This window comes from Anabrus simplex, chromosome 8, assembly GCF_040414725.1.
Source record: "Anabrus simplex isolate iqAnaSimp1 chromosome 8, ASM4041472v1, whole genome shotgun sequence".
In the NCBI taxonomy this organism is placed as follows: domain Eukaryota; kingdom Metazoa; phylum Arthropoda; class Insecta; order Orthoptera; family Tettigoniidae; genus Anabrus; species Anabrus simplex.
In genome coordinates, this window is record NC_090272.1 from 182,589,562 (window position 1) to 182,610,503 (window position 20,942).

The 20,942-nt window shown below is 38.5% G+C and overlaps 1 protein-coding gene across 9 annotated transcripts in view; it reads right to left on the minus strand.

The window, feature by feature from the left end:
• Positions 1-20,942, minus strand: part of Asph (Aspartyl beta-hydroxylase) — a 294,582-nt gene that overhangs the window by 49,482 nt on the left and 224,158 nt on the right. For all 9 annotated transcript variants that reach the window (XR_011018630.1, XM_068228879.1, XM_068228881.1 and 6 more), the window contains 3 exons: positions 16,719-16,956; positions 13,432-13,537; positions 4,074-4,308 (listed from right to left, as the gene is read on the minus strand). Coding sequence is in view for 8 of the 9 variants with exons in the window: in XM_068228879.1 (XP_068084980.1) it covers positions 4,074-4,308; positions 13,432-13,537; positions 16,719-16,956 (579 nt within the window). In the remaining variant the exon portion in view is untranslated. The remainder of the gene's footprint in view (positions 1-4,073; positions 4,309-13,431; positions 13,538-16,718; positions 16,957-20,942) is intronic.

The window sequence follows — 20,942 nt, forward strand, 5'->3', positions numbered from 1 at the left end:
ACAGAGAATGGAGAACCATCCCTCAGGACACCATCCGCACTCTTATTGACTCTGTACCTCGACGTGTTTCTGCGTGCATCGCCGCTCGCGGTGGTCCTACATCCTACTGAGTTGATGCCTTGCGCATTGTGTAACCTGCATATCGGTTTGAAATAAACATCAATTATTCGTCCGTGCTGTCTCTGTTTTTTCCCCAACTTTCATCCCTTTCGAACCACTCCTTCTTGGTGTTGCATTTGCTCTGTCAGTCAGTGTATATAAATCAATGTAACTCAATATATGTATCTCAATGTAGAATTCTCAATAAAAAGCACGAGAACAGAACATAACTGCACCCCTTAGCCAAGAGGCCAAACCTCCACCTCACCCCTATACAAAAATCACCATTTTTTCCCCCCTTCCAACTCCTGCAAATCCTCCAAACCCGCCGAATCTCCTGGCCAGAGAGAAGGCGTTACCTTCTAGGAGGCCCGTCCCTCTCCTTCGGGAAGTATTTTCCCCAAAAATAGTTGGGAATCAGAAATGAGGGATGTTGTAGCTGCTTTAAGTTTGCTAATTTCATAGGTAACTCTGCTTTTAAGTCCACAGAACCCTTCCAAGCTCTCTGAAGTGCTGGACCATTTCAATTTCATGCTGCCTACATCTTTGCTTCCTGTGTTCATCACCAAGCATACTGTTTTGGTTTGACTGATTTTAAATTCAAACTTGTCAAATTGCTCTTTTCATCAATTTAGTCATTGTTGTACCTCAACTTCTCTCTCACCCCACATGAAGCACCAGAGGTTCTAACTATATTAATTATGATGTTAGAAGAATGCTGTTCAATATGTATGTAACAATGTTTTTGTAGGTACGGCTATTACTGTCTACTTGATACACTATCTGATTATTAAGTAGTTCAGTAGATGCTCAATAGTTTCAGATGCTGTAACGGGTTGAGGCTGGAATGCAGAGTAGGCCAAGGATGAGAAAATAATGTACAAGGAGAATTTGGACTGGGACAAAGGAATGAAAGATGTCGCCTGGTTGAATTCTGCACCGATCATAATTTTGTCCCTGCTAATACTTGATTCAAAAACTAAAAACAATGTGTTTTATATGTGAAGAAGACCTAGACACATTGGAAAATATCAAATAGACTTCATTATGGTTAGGCAGAGCTTCAGAAACCAAGAGTTGGATTCCAAGGCCTTCCCAGGAGCAGACATGGACTCTAACCACAACTTGGTGGCCATAAAATACTGACTGCAGTTGAAGCAAGCAAAGAGATGGAAAGTCGATAAGTTGAATAAAAGGAGCATGTTTAGAAAGGACTAAATTAAGTGGGTGAAATAAAAACAAGATATGAAGAATGGACTGTAAATTCAATAAGTCTGCAGAAGAAATTTTACCAGCATTCAAGCCGAAGACTGCTCTCATTTCCTATCAATATGCATTTTCTGAAGAAAATTATGATGTAACTCAATTACAGGATTCAAAACAGTTTGGTGTGTCATAGAGTGTTATGTATTTCCGGTGCTGCTTTACAATGCTGATGGATGGACACTACAGGCTACATCAATGAAAGGCCAGAGGGCCTCTGAAATGTGGATATACTGCAGAATGTCCAAGATTGTAAGGGTATAACATGTCACCAATGAGGAGGTATTCTGTCATGCTGGGTAATCAGGTGAAGTCTTAATCCCTGTAAAATGCAGGAAAGCAGCCTACTTTTGTCACATCTTCAGAAATAATTGATCATACAAGGCAAGAAACAAAAGGGAAACGTGGACTGGGTCAGAGAAGACTATCCTGGATGCATAACTTCTGACAGTGGTTTGATGTCCATAATACAGTAACTCTTACGTGGGAAACATAAAATAAGAAAAAATACTCCATGATGGTTGCAACCTTTTGTGAGAAGACACTAGAAGAATAATAAGAAGAATTGTGTCCTGTTAGTTACATCACTGATCACTCCTTGGAAAATGATGTGTATTGGAAAAAGATTAAACAAGTGTACAAATATCTACCACAGATTAGAAGCTAGGAAGCAGTGCTTACTTGACATTCTTCTTAGCCTTGAGAATTTGTCTGCCTTCAGTTCGTAAGCGTACAACAAGTAGAAAGCTGTATACAGGGTGAGACTAAATATCTTTGGTATACGAAGGCTGGGTCTTTATTAGTGGCAATGTTGTTGTACGTACACCAGGATCTGTAAAGGTGGCGCATACGTGTTGAAGCCCACCCTTCTAATGAAGCTGGGAAGCAGAGATGAGCTTGTAAGGAGCTGAGAAGAAATGGAGGTACAAGAACTGGTACTGATGAGAAGAAAGCCTATGTATCCACATCCATTCTTCCTCTTCCTAACCTATTAAGCGTATTTATCTTTCTACAAATCACCTTAGTCAGTGTGCACAGGAGGAGCAACAGAAAGAACAGGTAATCCCAGTTCTTCCAGATGACAGACTCAATGACAAAAGGGTTCAAAAAGCAGAAACCTGAATAACGGGCAGGACTAAATATCTATGATATACGAAGGCTGTTTCTTTATTAGTGGCAACACTGTTGTATGTACACCACGAAATGGAACCAATGTTTCTCGTGTATACACACACATTAATGCGGTCTCAAATCTACCTCACCACACATGGACTCATCCATCTAATGTTCTGCAGATGTGCTGTGCTGCCAAGAATAGCATCATCTATGAGAGACCAGTCAAATGGTTAGAATACAAAACATTCTTGGAATAAGAATGGTGCAGCTGGATTAAAATTGAATGTGCTTGCGGCTGTATAGCCGACAGTGTCGTGAAAGTCTTTGTCAGGCATGTTGCCTTCCAGAACCGTGGCAAGATGAGTCAAAGCCTTCAATGATGGACAACAGCGTTTGGGCGACATACCTTGGCCGTGTCATCCTGGTGCCAGTGACAAGGGTGTGCAGCTCATTGGTGGGTTATTATTATTATTATTATTATTATTATTATTATTATTATTATTATTATTATTATTATTATCATTATTTTGTATGGCAAAATAAGGCTACATTGGAAATGTACATATTACAATAAGCTATATACAGTATTTACAGATCAGGTAAATTAAAATGTAATGTCCAGTGTATTCAGCCAGTTCACAACTTCATCAGTGGCACTGTGTATATCCTGAATAGTTCCCTCAAATCTTCTTCTTGGGCACTCCGTAACAACGTGCTGGATGTCTGGGGAACATTGTCACAATCGTAGTATGAGTTTTCAGATTTCCCCACCTAGTGAAGCCAGAATTTGCATCTTCCGTGGTTTGTCCTAATTCTATTTAAAGATGTCCATGCCTTTCTAGGTAAACTGAAACCAGGCAGAGCTTTACATGGATCATTGATGGGAATGGATACAACCCAGATGGTTCAAAGAGTTAGCCCCAATACTGCCTGGACTTAAGCCCCTCTGATTTTGATTTGATACTGAAGATGAAGCAACTGCTTCATTCCATCCACTTCCAAACTGTTTTCAAAGTTCTGTAGGTGATAAACCGCTCAATTCATAATATCCAGAGAACAGGCACTGCTATGGGATACAATGACTGCTACATAGCTGGCAACGGATTCTACACAATGCTGGGGCTGCCATGTTACTGCAGAACATAAGAATTCCATAGACGATGTATTTCCAAATATAACACTTCCAAACCAAAACAAACGAATTGTAGATGTTGACACTATACAAAAGAATAGTTATATTATATTCCAGGTAAAGCATGTTCACCATTTTCCTGCAAACCTGTGAGAAATTTAACATGAAAACCTGTGCGAGTTGGCTGTGTAGTTAGGGTTGCTCAGCTGTGAGCTTGCATTCGGAAGATAGTGCGCTTGAATCCCAACAGTAGCCCTACAGATAGTTTTATGTGGTTTCCCATTTTCACACCAGACAAATACTGGGGCTGTACCTTAATTAAGGCCACAGCCGCTTCCTTCCCAATTCTAGCCCTTTCCCAATCTTCCATTACCGAAAACCTTTGATGTGTTGGTGCGACATTAAACAAGTAGCAAAAAAACGTAACATTAAAGGTGAAAGAATAGGTATTGGTCTCATTTACCTTCATAGCTTCATCTCGACGTCCTAATCTCATCAAGGCATCTCCCAGCTGGAAGAAGAACCGTCCGTCAATAGTGCCGGGCTCTCTCGTTGCAATGCCTTTGGATAGGTACTCGACAGCAGCTGTCATGTTCTGATCTCCAGTCTTTAGAACAAACCCATAATGTACTTGAGCAAATCCATTGTCAGGCCAGCGATCTAAAGTTTCTCTGAGGATGCGTCTGGCATCAGGTAACCTACAAACAGATGTTAATATAAATATATTAATGGAACATTATGTCTGCTCCTAGATCTAGCTGCAGTCACCCACTTAAACAGTCTGAAAGAACAGGTGTTTGACAAAGGTGTACAGTTGTTATTAAGTGTAATTCTAACAGAACATCCCTCTCAAGAGAGTCGCCAAAATTATTACATAAATGTGGTGGTTCTTCTTACACCTTTATGTACGTGGTCTACTATCTTATTCCTGGAATGCACTGCCCACTCTCATATGGAGCATGATCATCATTGTTACTCGCTAAAAGCAGTACTGCCATTCTATGATGAGCCAGTGTGCTGAAGACCAGCTTGTTCTATGCATCAGGAGTTTGTAACTATGAGAGGACAAAATTGTCAGAGGCTTTCAGTGTGAAAACTGAAATGAAACAGGGTTATCTTCTAAAGTGTCTAGTCTTGAGGTTATGGACGACATATGCCTGCTTTCTGAAGACCTCTGAGCAACACTGGAGTCCATAAAATGGGAGCCAGAAAAACACGACTCAAGATTAAACATTAAAAAACAAGGTCAACCCAAGATCTGCAGAGAAACTTTCACTGGACAGAGACAACTTTGAAAAGGTGGATATGTTTTACTAATTTGGCAGTTAAATCATATAAGATGTGATGCTAGACGTTAAGAAATCATCAACAAGGCAAGGGAAGCCTTCACACTGCTGAGGCTTGTCTGGAGATCTAGACAAGTGCACAGTACACTAGGCTCTGAACATTTAACAGCAATATTAAATCAGCACTCCAATATGAATGTAAATCGTGGAAAGTGACTGAAGAGATGAACAACAAACTTCAGACCTTCTGGAACTGTTGTTTGAGGAACATACAGTGGAACCTCGATTCTCTGTTTACGGAGGGAGCACGAAAAAAAAGTACAACACGGGAAAACAAATGGAATTCATCAACAATTAGGTTAAACATCACAAAAATGAAATATGTATAATTATAATCTTACAAACACTTCAAAACTAAACCAAACCAAACTACAGCCCTAATGGTCCCTTGCCTACCAAGTGACCGCTGCAGATTACAAGGTTATGCATGGTCAGCGTGATGAATCCTTTTGGCCGTTATTCCTGGCTCTCTAGACCGGGGTCACCATCTCACCAACAGCTACCTCTGTGGATCCGTGGTAGAGTGTCTGCCTCTGGATCCCAAGATAGCGGGTTCAAACCCAGCAGAGGTAGTCGGATTTTTGAAGGGCGGAAAAAAGTACATTTGATACTCCATGTCGTACGATGTCGGCATGTAAAAGATCTCTGGTGATACATTTGGTATATACCCGATAAAATTCATTCAATCTCAGCCATAGACGCCCAAGAGAGATCCGGTTTAGTCTGTTAGCCATCTAGTGGGCCTAGAGTAAAACGGAACGTTGAAATTGACAAGCAGACAGCCAGATGGCGTCAAATCGAAATGTCTGCACACGGTAGTTGAGACCATACGATAATAATAATTATTATTATTACCATCTCCCTGGTCTAGAAAGCCAAGAATAACGGCCGAGAGGATTCGTCGTGATGACCACACGACACCTCGTAATCTGCAGGCCTTCGGGGTGAGCAGCGGTCGCTTGGTAGGCCAAGGCCCTTCAAGGGCTGTAGTGCCATGGGGTTTGGTTTGGTTTGGTTTTGGTTTACCATCTCACCATTAGATAGCTCCTCGATTAAAGGTAAACACGTAGGCTGAGTGGACCTGGTTCCAGGTGAAAATGCCTGAACTCCGGATGAGAGGCAGGTACGCGAGTTAAAAATTTCTATACTTTACGTTCAGTTTTACTGGTGAAACTTCTTCAGTTTCCCGTGAATACTTCTTTCAGTTCAGCTACTTTGATCAGCCAAACTCTTCTAAAAATCTAATAAGGCCATGCCAAAAAACAATCAGCCAGTAATGCCTAGGCCATCTATGACAGCTGATGGCAGAGTTGTTGAGGATCCAACCAGCCTTAGGGCCGATGACTGAACATACATACATGTAGTTCAGAATTTTCAGAAATTATGGATATTCATGACCTTGAACTTAGCTTGAAAGCACGCTCGCTGCACAAGTCAGTACTAGTGGGAAATGGTACAAACGTTTTAAATACAACGTTCCAAAAATAAAATGACCGCGGTTTTTATGACATTTAACACAAAAACATAAAATCTAATAAAATAAACCACATCAAATACAAAAGCGCCGAATATGATGGCGAAATCCCTTCTTTTATTACTCTTCCATTGTAATTTGGTCCCCGGTAGACTGTTCAAAGTAAGTTTCTGGAAATCGCGTACTGCGTAAATTAGGCCTACATCGACCTTTAAATGTTATGCTGAAATCGAGAATATGGTTTCGAATGTAGGTATTGATTTCAAAAGTTCTCGAATGCATTATATTCAACTAAGACCAACTACTGTCTTGATTCAACTCTGCCCGTCACTAATCACAATCAGATTGGAAACGGAAAAGAATATCATCAAAACTTCAGAAATTATGGATATTCATGACCTTGAACTTACCACGAAAGCGTGCTTACTACACAAGTCAGTACTAGTGGGAAATGATACAAACTTTTTAAAGACAACGTTGTGAAAATAAAGCGACTGTGCGACATTTTAACACAAAAATGTAAAATTCCCCGTCTATTACTAAAACAGTAATAGGCAATCTCAAGACCTCCCATGCCTTTATGTATGAAAGGCGCAACATCTGTTTTGATTTTGATAAAGTAATTGTATACGATACTACTAAAATGCTAGATTTGTGTTAAGAAGGAGCAGTTTCGATTCCTGTCTGAAAGTCCATTGACTATACAGTGCCCTGAGGGAAGTGCCGAAAAGCTGATTGTCGATACAATAGAAAATTAAAAATAAACATCTAACCCTGCACATAAAGTTGACGTTTTACAAGTACAAACACTTGACGAAAATCATTCCGTCTTCAAGTAGAGCCACAATATAAAAGAATAGTATAGAAGCCTCCACCTTATCAATACAATGTTTATTTACAAGATGTAGTAAATTCAGTACCGGTTTCGACCCCTATGGGGTCATCCTCAGCTGTTATACATTAAATCAGTTTCAAAAACAGCACATTATAAGGACTAATGCCTTCATATCACTGACCCAATTTGACAGATCATGAAAGTAGATATAACAGTAGTATAATGGATCTTTTCTCATTGACTAGAAAGTTGCTTATTATGTAAAGCGTCATCTCATTGTAGCCTGAGTCTAGTAAACATCAAATACAGTTTAAAATGGTATATGTGGAATTATTACATATTTACATATGTATTATTGGAACATACATTGTCTATTAAAAACAAAAATATACACATAAAATTTGACCCGCTATAACAGGCTGTTTAAAAGTGGATGATATTATAAGAACAAGATAAAATGGGTCCACATTTAACTCTAGTTTGTACTGGTTTGTTGTTGCTGCATTGTTCTTGTAATATGGTAAGTACACAGTGTTTGTAATCTAATGTTTAAACTTGTGATAGTTTTTGTTCATTCCGATGTTTTCTTGATTAATGCTAGTATGATATATTACAGATGTCTTGATGTACTAAATTATTATGACAAATTGTGTACACCATTGCTAAGTTAAGATAATGCCTATTATAAACTGGAGTATTAAATAATGCCGTGTATCTTGGGATTAAAACTATGTCGATATCAACCAATATACATAAGTTCTAGGTGATAACGTGAGGGCTTCCTTTATATTGTAGACTGTAATATGTAGAGTGTTGGCACTGTGTATGCTGCACGGCTGCACGTCGAGATATTGGTTGACATCGACATAGTTTTAATCCCAAGATGCACGGCATTATTTAATACTCCAGTTTATAATAGGCATTATCTTAACAATGGTGCACGCAATTTCTCATAATAATTTAGTACATCAAGACATCTGTAATATATCATACTAGCATCAATCAAGAAAACATCGGAATGAACAAAAACTATCACAAGTTTAAACATTAGATTACAAACACTGTGTACTTACCATATTACAAGAACAATGCAGCAACAACAAACCAGTACAAACTAGAGTTAAATGTGGTCCCATTTTATCTTGTTTTTATCATTTCATCCACTTTTAAACGGCCTGTTATAGTGGGTCAAATTTTATGTGTATATTTTTGTTTTTAATAGACAATGTATGTTCCAATAATATATATGTAAATATGTAATAATTCCACATATACCATTTTAAATTTTATTTGATGTTTACTAGACTCAGGCTACAATGAGATGACGCTTTACAAAATAAGCAACTTTCTAGTCAATGAGAAAAGATCCATTATACTACTGTTATATCTACTTTCATGATCTGTCAAATTGGGTCAGTGATATGAAGGCATTAGTCCTTATAATGTGATGTTTTTGAAACCGATTTAATGTATAACAGCTGAGGATGACCCCATAGGGGTCGAAACCAGTACTGAATTGACTACATCTTGTAAATAAACATTGTATTGATAAGGTGGAGGCTTCTATACTATTTTTTTTATATTGTAGTAGCAATCAATACGGAAATGAAGCTCATAGATTATGATTCAAGTAGAGCTGTCGAAATGCACTCCGTCCTCCTTCCAATTGTTGTGACCACTTGCTTTATGATTTCTGAGGATTCTATAAACAAGACCGTCCCAATGAGATGCTAAGATACTCCCTTATGCAAGTTCTCCGCCGATCGCTTTTCCAGTACAGTACTTGCTCTAATTATCGCAATGACGGGACATTAACGCCAAGATCCATAGGTAGGCCATAGCTGCCTTTTGTGAGATTGTTTCTTGAAAAACGCTTCACTGAGGATTTAGCTTTGATGGGACTGAAATTTCTGGACGGTTGATCTGAGAAATCGTTTCTTTGAGGAACGGATAATGCAGGATTTTTACAACGTGATTTAATTAGAATGATCATAAGACCACGTAATCTGAATGAATAATCTGGGAAAACATAGTTTCCGGGAATAGATAATCAAGGTTCCACTGTATTAGAAATAAAGTGACCTAGTATCATACCTAATGCTAACTTTGGGACATCAGAGACCAACAGTGTAGCAGGTCAAGAAAATAATAATGATGTTATTGTTTTTTTTATGTCCCACTAACTACTTCAACAGCTTTTGGAGATGCTGAGGTGCCAGAATTTTGTCTTGCAGGAGTTCTTTTATATGCCAGTAAATCTACCAACACGAATCTGATGTATTTGAGCACCTTGATATATCACCGGACTAAGCCAGGTTCGAACCTGCCAAGTTCGGCTCAGAAAGCCAACGCTTCAACCGTCTGAGCCACTTAGCCCGGCAGGTCAAGAAGACAAAGTGGAAATGGTATAGGGCACAACCTGAGGCAGCTGGCAAAGGATCAATTGTAAAGCAAGTTTTGACGTGGAATCCACAAGACCGGAGGAGACAAGGTAGATCACGGATGACAGGGAGAAGATCTACAGAGTGCGAATGCGCAGCCATGAACAAAACTTGTCAGGAGGCAAGAGAACTGGCGAAGAACAAAGTGTGGTGGTGACTCTTTGTAGAGGCCCTATGTTCCACTGGGAATTCAAGGATTATTATAAAATATTACTTTAAGCAGTTACATGCAATAGGTTTTGACTACAAGATAATAGAAAGTTACTCAATTTACAGAAATCTGTCTCATATACTGAAAAAAAGAACTAGAGATGAAGCCGATCAGCTTCTAAATATTCATTTTACCAACAACTATTTGCAAAGGCCCTTCCTAAAAGCTTCTGATGGTAGATTTTGAAATTCACATCCTATTTTATTAAATGTGTCCTAAAGTAGTATGAGATTTCTCAGTTCTGTGCAGTCTACATGTAAGTCAATCTGATATGAATGTCCAGTACGAATGTATGGCGTCCTGATGGGTGAAATCATTAAGAGACTTGCTCTTTATGTAAAGTGGTAGTTTATACACAAATGAATTGTGTACCCATAGAATAGAAAGTTCAATAAAGTGAGGTTTAACCTTATTCAAGCGTTACACATCTTTACCCGGAACCCGTCTACTCCCGCGTGAGCGATGGACGTGCTTATCCAGAATTTTGAGTTACGCACTTTTGTGACTCTATGTTTCCTCTTAGGGTTGAAATATTAGCCAATAGAAGCCAGGAGTGTATAAACAGGGCCTTTATTTAGGCTAAACACAGGGATTTGGAATTTTAAAAAAGAAGATGTTTGTTCCGAAGGACGGTTTCCATGCTGGTGTACTTCATACAAGTTTCTTGACATTGTGAAAGTTTTGCCTTTTCTAGATGTTATGTCATGGAAATACATTCAAAATGAGAATGAGATAGACACAATTATTAAATAGTGATCTTGAATACCTGGAAATGAGTGGGAAAGCGAGGAAAGTGAAATTGTTGCAAGTGAGTGCGAAAATAACGTAAGTGACAGAGCAAACACAGATGATGAAAAAAGGGTTCTGTGGCCTATGTTATCTGTAGGGCCCAAAAAGTAAGAAAATAGACTATTTATCACGTAAAATTTCCACAGAAAATCCATTCTTACACCCTGATATATGCTTTGAAATGTATCACACAAGTGAAAGTTTCTAAACTGTCAGGGAAGACTCAACATCATGTGTATAAAATTGTATCATAAATACTAGTTATATTGTTACTGTACATGATTATTAGTGAATCTGCCAGTTCATATTTATAGCAGTAGTCATAGTGAATTATGAAGTAGGGCAGAAAGTGAACTACAGCTCAGTTGTTTAGTGATCTTAATTGAGACTATTTTGAGTTGTGCCTTGTGTCATTTTTGCACCAAAACCAACAGTTAAGGATTTATTTTTTCAAGTTTATATGGATACCTACAAAATGAACTGAAATCAGGTATGAATGACTTCTTAGAGTACTTACATATTTGCATTTTCATGTGTGTTAAGAATAAAAAATATTTTTACAAAAAATAATTATACTCACAAGCAAAAACTTATCCGCTTGGCAAGGGTTAACTAAGAGTCTTTAGAGGAACATTTGCAACTATGACAATAGTCTTCTTTTCCATTTTAACAACACTACTGATATGCAAACATTCATCAAATGACAAGCCCACAACTGAAGATCATCATCATCATCACCATCATCATGTAAATCTTCCAGCATGCCAGGCAGGGTGATGCTGAATGAGCTCTCACCAGCATTGTTTTCTAATGTGGGTCTCTCTCTCTCTCTCTCTCTCTCTCCATCATCACTTTCCAGTCCTCTCCTCTACTCTTTCTATGTCTACAAAAGCGGATCACATATAAATTGGAATTTGAATGTACCGTTGCTGTTAGTAATAATTCTGAGGCGGGGCTTTGCCAGGATGTCGGTGGAGGTGTCTGGAGAAGGCGATTGTGCGCGCGAACGATGGTGGAGAGCTGAGCTGCTTCAGTACGCCAAGCAAGAGGTGCACACGTCTGTTGTACAGCGCATCATTATCAAATTTCTCGCAAAAGAGGGCACCAAACCTTCCGAAATTTTTAGACGGTTCCGCGCACAGTTTGGGGAAGAAACACTTTTGCAGACTCGAGTGTATGAGTGGGCTAAAAAAATTGTGGCATGAAGAGAAGCTGTGGAAAATGAACCTCATGAAAAGAGACTGCAGACAACACTGTTGCCATTCGCGACATTATTGGTGAAGATCGACGAATAAAAATTTCGCAGATTGTTTTAGCCATAGGAATAAGTTACGGAAGTGTTCAAACCATCATCTGAGATGAACTCCATTTCAGAAAATTGTCTGCCAGATGGGTTCCTCGTCTCCTCAACCAGGAACCAAAAACTTTATGCCAGGAAGTTTGTCAGAGACTCCTGCGTCGCTAGGAGAAGGAAGGAGAGGATTTCTTGCATTGTATTGTGACTTGTGATGAAACATGGGTGGATCATTACAGCCCAGAGTCAAAGCAAGCAAGCATGGAGTGGCAGCAAAGAGATGAAGCAGGTCCGGTCAAGGCCAAAACACGCCCATCTGCTGGAAAGGAGCTTGCAACTGTTTTCTGGGACTCCGTGGGCTTTTTGCTGGAGGATTTTCTTCACAAACAAAGGACACTTAATGCAGGCTATTACTGTCGCCTTTTGGTTGAAGCAAAAGCTGCATATCACAACAAGAGACACTGGCAACCAATCCGAAACGTCATTCTTCTCCATGATAATGCAAGGCCGCATACTGCCGCTTTAATGCGGGAAAAACTGGAAGAAATTCAATGGACACCTCTAGAACACCCTCCATACAGTCCAGATTTATCATCCTGGGACTATCATTTGTTTGGACCAATCAAACAAGACCTAGGAGGGCAGGAGTTGGATGATGATGCAAGTGTAGAAGAGTTTGTGCGCAACTGGCTCCGCACATGTCCCTCTTCTTTCTATCAGGACAGCATCAAAAACTTACCAATCCGATGGAGAAAATGTGTACTGAAGGCTGGACACTATGTAGAAAATTGATCTCAATATGTGTATTTTTTTGGTTAATGCAATTTTTTTTTAAATTCCCGTTTATATTTGATCCTCCCTCGTATCTTCAGTTGGTCCAGCCATCGTTTCCTTAGTCGTCCAACAGGTCTCCTTCCAATGACTGTTCCATGTGTGCATGTGGTACCTGAGTGCCTGGCATTCTCTTTACATGCCCAAACCATTTTAAGTCTTAGTCTTTCCTCCAAAGGGTGCTCCACTCCCAAAGGTGATCTGACATCCTCATTTCTCACATGATCATGCCATGTTTTCTGCATGGCATTCCTAAGAAATTTCATTTTACAGGCCTGTAGTTTACTAAGGTCTCTAGCCTGCAACATGCAGGTAAAACGGATTGCTTTCATAACTGAAGGTACTTGGAGAAAAAATGCGAAGTATACATTGCGGACATGTGATTTTGAAACAGTATTTTTCAAATGGTGGAGCAACTGTGACACCCTAGATAATCTACTGTACAGCTTTTCGATATGCAACTCCCATATCAAACATGGATCTATATTTACAGCTAATAGTTTAATGTTTTCCATCTCAGCTGGGATTTTTAATTATTCCCTTCAAGAAATTATGATGCAGGAATATACAGTAAAACACACTCCACCTCTAAATAAGTACCTGTTGACCATAAGGTATGTAACAGCCAACTGGTTGCGATGAGAAGGATTGTCAGGGAAGCGCCGTATTAGCATCTTGTGAATTTGCACAGCCATCACATGCTGTCCTACAAGAAAAAAAACAAAAACTGTTACAGGAGCAGCTTGGTCGAATGAACACCATCTCATATTACAGTTAAAAACTAGCTACTAATTGGTGGGTTCCACAGTAGGAGCATTTATCTTGCAAACACTCCACAATTCAAGGATTGAAATGTGACATGATTCAGGTTTTTTCTGAAAATGAGTTACAGTAAGTTTCATGCATTTCCAGGGAGTACACATTGGCCAGAACAAAAAATACACAAGTCACACTGTGAGTCATATTTTTCTAGCGCGTATACTTAGCACTACATATAAAATGACACATCGAGTTCTTTTATTTTCTTCATTTGGAAATGCTGCCTTTCAACAAAGATAACCAAGAGGACTCAGTATATACTCATATGTATGTCAAAGAATACCGTAAATTACATAACTGATACAATTTATAGCAATGTACAGTTAACTAACAAGGGAACTGTCAATAAACTCACATCAAAACCTACCTTGAAATTTTGCAAAAATCATTTACATCCTACAAAACACTCACTTAACCAAATCTTAACGGGGCAGAAAACAACTTTCATTCCCCCATAAACACAGCAAGTTTTGTTGGCGATGTCATTTCATTTTTACTCCTGGTAAAAACAGCTCAAAACTATATCACTCAGCTCTGTGGAATATAAAAAAAGTGTTAGAAATTATATTCTCATTTTGAAGAAGGCAGAAAAGCAAAATCACTGTTAGTGATGAAGATTTAAAACTGTGGGCTTGTGATATTTCGAGAGGTGTTATAACTGGAAGGAGTAATGTTAGAGCATTGACTTCTTAGCAGTGCTTTTTGATTCATGGATCAGTATAATGATACAGCTTGCCTAGAACATATTCTTTCCAGCAAGACTATCAGACTTCTGATGATTCCTCTTGGAACTACAGGGAAAATCCAACCATTACATACATTTTTTTCTTCTGACAACAGAAAACTCTTTACTGTTGACTGACAGAAATCTTGACTGCTATTGAAGACATTCATTTTGAGGTGTTCCTTTGGAACAGAATTTTGAAAAAGCAATCTTTATACATTTACAAACTTCTTCCCTCTGGTTCTGGGATATAATTAAATATTCTTGGTTCACAACAAAATACGCGATGGAGTGACCTTGTGAGTTTGTAGTGCCAGTATAATACTGTCTACAAATAAGTGTAGAAAGTTGTAAAAAAGAACAGTACAAAAATAAGGTATTTATTGCACACTGTTCCAAAACAAAAGTGTGTTCCATAGCCCGTAGCTGGCTGTACTGATGCAATAGTAATAATAATAATAATAATAATAATAATAATAATAATAATAATAATAATAATAATAATAATAATAATAATAATAATAATATAATAAACAATGCAAAACTATCCATGAACATGCCTGTGACAAGAACCAGCTGGAAAAAATGAGTGTTTCAATCACTCTACCAATATGAGTCACTTGTGCTTCTGCTTTATTCTGGACAAACAATAGTGTGTAGATTAACAACTTTCAATTACAATGAAAAAGAATCTCTAGGAGAAAGAGCAAGGAGGATGGAAATAGCCTTTATACTGTGCCAGGATACAGGTCCAGATCAATCTCCTCCCAGGCAAAATTGAGGCGCTACTGCACATCAATAAGGTCACAGAGAATAATTGTTCTTCAGGAAAAATGGAAAAACCTCCATTCACTTAAAGAAGTACATAAAGATCTAAAGGAAGGAGACATTTACCCCAAAGAAATTCAAAGAGAGAACCTTCTCAGGAAGAAAGTTGTGGATTTGGAGGGGAATCCAGAGAGACGTCTTGCAAAAACGCGCAACACCTTGGTGGAAGATAAGGAAAAGCCTGAGATTGAATGCGTAAGCATCCGAAAGAAAAAATGGCATGCAGCATGTGCAGCCATAGCCCGCAGCTCGCTGTATCAATGTAAAAGTAAAATAATAATAATTAAAAAAACACTGCAAAAACTGCCTTTGACAAGAACCAGCTGGAACAAATTGAGAAAGACTTTGAGACGAACAACACCCATGACTTCTACAGAACTTTCAAACAGAACCTCCATAAAGATACTCCACCAAGTCTACACTTCAAGGATTCTGACAGAAAAACTGCTCACAATGACAAGGACAATTGCCAAATCCTGGCCTTTTTTACAATTTTGTTTACGTTGCATCGAAACAGAAAGGTCTAAAGGTGACAATGGATAGGAAAGGATTAGGAGTGGGAAAGAAGCAGCTGTGGCCTTAATTAAGGTACAGCCCCAGCATCTGCCTGGTGTGAAAATGGGAAACCACGGAAAACCATCTTCAGGACTGCCAACAGTGGGGTTCGAACCCACTATCTCCCGAATGCAAGTTCACAGTTGCGTGACGCTGACCACACAGCCAACTCACTCAGTCCTTGCTAATTACTTTCAGTCCCTGCTCAACTGTGAAGCCCCAGTAGACACGTTCCCTTTCGAAGACACTAAGCCTGTTTACCCAGATTCCTTTCTGCCAACAAAGATGAAGTCAAACAGATAATCCAGTCAGTGAAGAACAACAAGGAACCAGGCGGGGACTCGATAATAGCTGAACTAAGAAAGTATGCCAACGATAAGGCTGTCCCTACGTTAACTGAGATAATATGTGAGATTTGGGAAGCGGAGAAACTTCCTGATGGCTGGACCTCAGCCTTGATTTACCTTCTTCACAAGGAAGGTAATAATGGTTGTAAACAACTACCATGACACCACACTTCTCAAATTAGCCTGCAAGATCCTCTTGAAAGTTCTTCCAACTAGAGTAGAACAACAATTGGATCCACTGCTGGGAGAATATCATGGAGGTTTTAGGAAAGGATGTTCATGTTCTGAACAGATAATGAATATTTCATCTGTCCTTACATATCTCAAGCTTAGGAATAAAGAATTTGTAGTGATCTTTCTCTCTCCTTCAAGTCAAATATCACTTATATAAAGTTAATGATGACTGACTGAATTATTCTCTTCAGACCAAGTTGGATCAATACCTCTGTGTGATCCAATCGACCCACCTTACCTTAAGCATTCTTCTATAAACCAACATTCTGAAGGCCTCTATTCTTGTATTTCCTTCAGTAGTTATCATCTATGCACCAAGAGTAAAGGAGTTAAAACTTTAAAATAATAGAGTCGAGAAATTCCAAGGGAAGAAATCTTACCTTTGAATCTCATTCTATTAATGCATCTGTCTGCAGCGAGGAGAAACAGAGGATCTGGTACCGATGATCCCAGCAAGAGTAAGAGTTTGTAAGTCTCGATGGCTTGTTCCAGAAGACGGTTGCTATGCTGCATCTCTGCAAGGACGTCGAGAGCCCTCGCCTTGCCGTAGTGTCCGCGAGGAGATCTGGGGTACTTGGACAAGATGGCCGTGAACGCCTTCAGAGCTGATTCAGGCTTCTGTTGTTGGATTAGGTAATCAGGTTGGATGGACATGTTAGTGACACACAACAATCTCTCTTTAAATTAGACACATAAAAACATGCTATGTTACTCTACCATCTACAGCCATTTTCGTTAATGAAATGGAAACGCAAACTTGGTAAAAACAACTCTCACAAAAATAAGCTATCTGAAAAGTTAAACCAGTCATATATACATTCTGAATTTAAAATATTAAAAAACAAAAACAAGAAACAAGCTTCCATTAGTTTCTCAAACTGTTGGTTTCATCTCACTGCTGAAAAGTGGGTGCCAGTGAAATAGAGAAAGGAACAGTTTGTCTATTATACATGTGCAATAATAGTCAGGGTATTCCATAATTATATAAAATGCAAACACATGTAAGAGGTACCATAATAATGAAAAATGCATGGAAGACAGGAAGCATCACTGACATGCCGAGGAACCACAGCACAGAGCTAGTCAACATTATTTCTAACTTTACTGGCCAACAAAAAACAGAGATCAAAACAGGGCCACAACTATCCTAGAGTATAAAAAAATACTAAAAGGAGAAAACAACTCATTTTGCAAATATAAAAACAACTTTTCATCAAACTGGGAGGAAAATGTACATTGCAGGCATGGAAACAAACACTATAAAAACATTGTTAGGAAAAATTAAAACTGTGGAATTCAATCTTAAAGGAATATTGGAGAAAGGGACTTCAGTTGCCTAAATCCTGAAAATAAGGTGTAAAGAAAGGCAATTAGAAAGCTCAAACTTTGCACAATATGGAGAATTTAACGAAATTTTATTATCCTTAAAAACAATTTTATAATCTAAAGGATGTATGTTGACTGAGTATTCAGCCTGAAGGCTGGTTTGATCCTCAACAGCTCCACTAACAGCTGTCATGGACAGTCTAGCTGTCACTGAAAGGCATACTAGGGAAGTGAGGAGTGAGGAAGTTTCCTGTTGTTTTCCTTGTCGAGTCAGAAGTTGCTACTTCATATCAGCCTGACAAGCCCACTGAAATGTGTGCACTAATCGACCCTATGAGCAACAATTTCACACCATTGGTAACAGGGACTGGCTGCATGAGGAATGGCATTAGTATCAGAAGACATAGTGCACTGTAAACACAAGGTCTCACCAGCAAAGGCACAACTTAAGGGTAAATGTTGTAAAAATAAAATTAATTCTCATAGTCTAAAACACCTGTTGACTCCACTCACTTTTACAAAAATTCTGAGAAGTCCCAAGACTGAGCTTAAAGAAGAACCACATTATAAAGAAACAGTAAGAGTAACAGCCACTACAAATGTAACCGTACTTGCTAACTTCCTGATACTGAAACAAGTAAATTTTCCCTTAATTCAAAGCAAGTTAGTTTTACAAATTTATGATGCGTCAAAAGCCATAACATTCAGTTAAACAATTATCAGTACATCTCCATATTGGAGTCACAAAACTATCTGAACTACTTACTGTATTTACAAAAGAAATTAAAAAATTTTACACTTTACATTGTAGAGTTATGTTTGAGGCAGATGAGGAAACATTTAGGAAATCTGTTGTAGCTTTCTTAGTCAGCTTCAGAAAATCTTGGCCGAAACTCTGATCAAACACTGAAGAGTGCTGCTATGTGTTATTAGATAAGAGTGATAGCAAATGTGTTCTGTTCGTACTCACAAAACTGTAAGCAGGGCGTTATGTTGCATTTCATGACATCCAAGCACATAAGCCATTCCTGTACTTGCACTGAAGGTACGGATGAAATTATATCATCATCATCATCATCATCATCATCATCATCATCATCATCATCATCATCATCATCATCATCATCATCATCATCATCCTCTCACTCTGCAAATCGCTGGTAGAGTGTCAGCCTCCAGATCTCAAGATTGCGGGTTCAAATCCCGCGCAGGTAGTCAGATTTTTGAGGGGGAGGAGTCCATTCGACACTCCATGCCGCATAACATCAGCATGTTACACTCCATGCCGTATGACATCAGCATGTTAATGATCTCTGGTGACACATTTGGTGTTTACCTGACAAAATTCATTAAAACTCTGTTATAGAAGCCCAAGAAAGATTCGGTTTATTCTGCCATCTAGTAGGCGTAGATTACAATGGAATGTCGAAATTGACGAGCAGACAGCTAGACAAAATTAAAATACCTGCATATGGTAGCTGAGGCTGACCTGCAACTATCTAGTTTTTTCTTAAATGATTTTGAAAAAGTTTGGAATTTATCAAACATTTTCCCTTGGTAAATTATCACAATGCCTAATTCCGCTTCCTATAAATTAATATTTGCCCCAATTTGTCCTTTTGAATTCCAAATTTATGTTCACATCATGATCTTTCCTATTTTTAAAATCTTTTCTTTTTCTACTAATGCCATTCCTTGTCATCTCTCCACTGGCAGTTTGGAACATACTGCTTAGTCAAGCAGCTTGTTTTCTTATTCCTGAGTCGTCCCAGTCCTAAGATCGCAACATTTTTGTAACACTACTCGTTTGATGGAAATCACCCAGAATGAATTGTACTGCTTTCCTTTGAATCCAAAGTACACACTCAATTATCTGCGCAAATTGCGGGTAGAGAAACCGCGAATAATTTTAAACCATGGATAATCCACAAATGAGGTAGATATTATCCACAAATGAGGTAAAATAGATATTAACAAACCAAATTAGAAATTAAACAGGAGTTGAACGTGGAACAACAGGTAGTGATAATGGAGTTCAAAGGGTTAATATAAAGTATCTAATGGTTACTTAAATCTTGTTAGACAACCAAATGAAGCAATAAATTTGCCTTCAATCCTCAAGACTTCGAAAAAAATTATTGGCCTGTTTGGTACAAATTATGCCATATATGTTCATCTCTCTTCTGCCTGTTTCTAGTGAAACTGTTCCAGTAGACTGTTGTCTTCCGTTTTGACAAAAGTCCTGGATGAGTAACAGCTCTTTGCAGAACTTATTATTTTGTCTTTGATTTTCTGGATAACCTGGATACCCATGCTGCTATAAGTCAAAGACATGTCTTGTAAAACTACATATAACTCCATACTACATATAACTACATACATCTCTCATATAAACTAAGAACGTCAAAGCAGCATTCTTACTCTCGTCTAAGTGGCATTCTTACTCTCCGATACGTAAGCTGCACTACTGGAGGTGCACACAAAGTTCCTGACCTTGCAAGCAGCGTGTAGATGTTTGACCGTGCAAACATCAGTCGCCAGTCTGAATCTCGCTTTTAACATGATGAGACAGTTATCATTGCAGCACCATATTTTCTTATGTAAAATTTATTTTAAGTACAAGTTGGCTCGACAGGTACACGATGCATTTGTTCAGCAATTTCCTGGTGAAGTGTCACCTTCACGAGAACAGATTTACGTCACTTAACTGTAAAAAAAAATTGAAACTACTGGCTCAGTGCTCAGTAAAATCATGTGGGCACACAAACACTTTCTACGGAGGAAAAGCTAGATGGCATTGGTGCAAATCTTGAATGGTCATAGAATAAATCACTCATAAAATTAGCACAAATAGGGGTTTTTACTAAAGGACCCGTGCTGCTCCGCAGCATTCATTATAAATAGGTCAAATAGTGTGTCTTGATATGAAATTCAATCAAGACCACGGTCGCTTCTTTGCTACTCCAAGTCCTTTCCTATTCCATCGTCGCTGTAAGACCTATCTGTGTTGGTGTGGCGTAAAGCAAATTGAAAAAAAAAGATAAGGAAGCTTGCAATGATGACTACAATATTATGTACTCCCTCCGGCAATACTGATATTGACAGTCTCATCAAAACCGTAACAAGTCCAAAAACTATATTTTCACGATAATGCATTTTACAGATTGCAACTTTACTCTCTATTTATACACTAGCCGCAATTATAATTTCACAAATCTTAAGTTGTTATGGTTTTTTCGTGAGAAATATTTACATCTTTCTGGCCTGACATTACAACA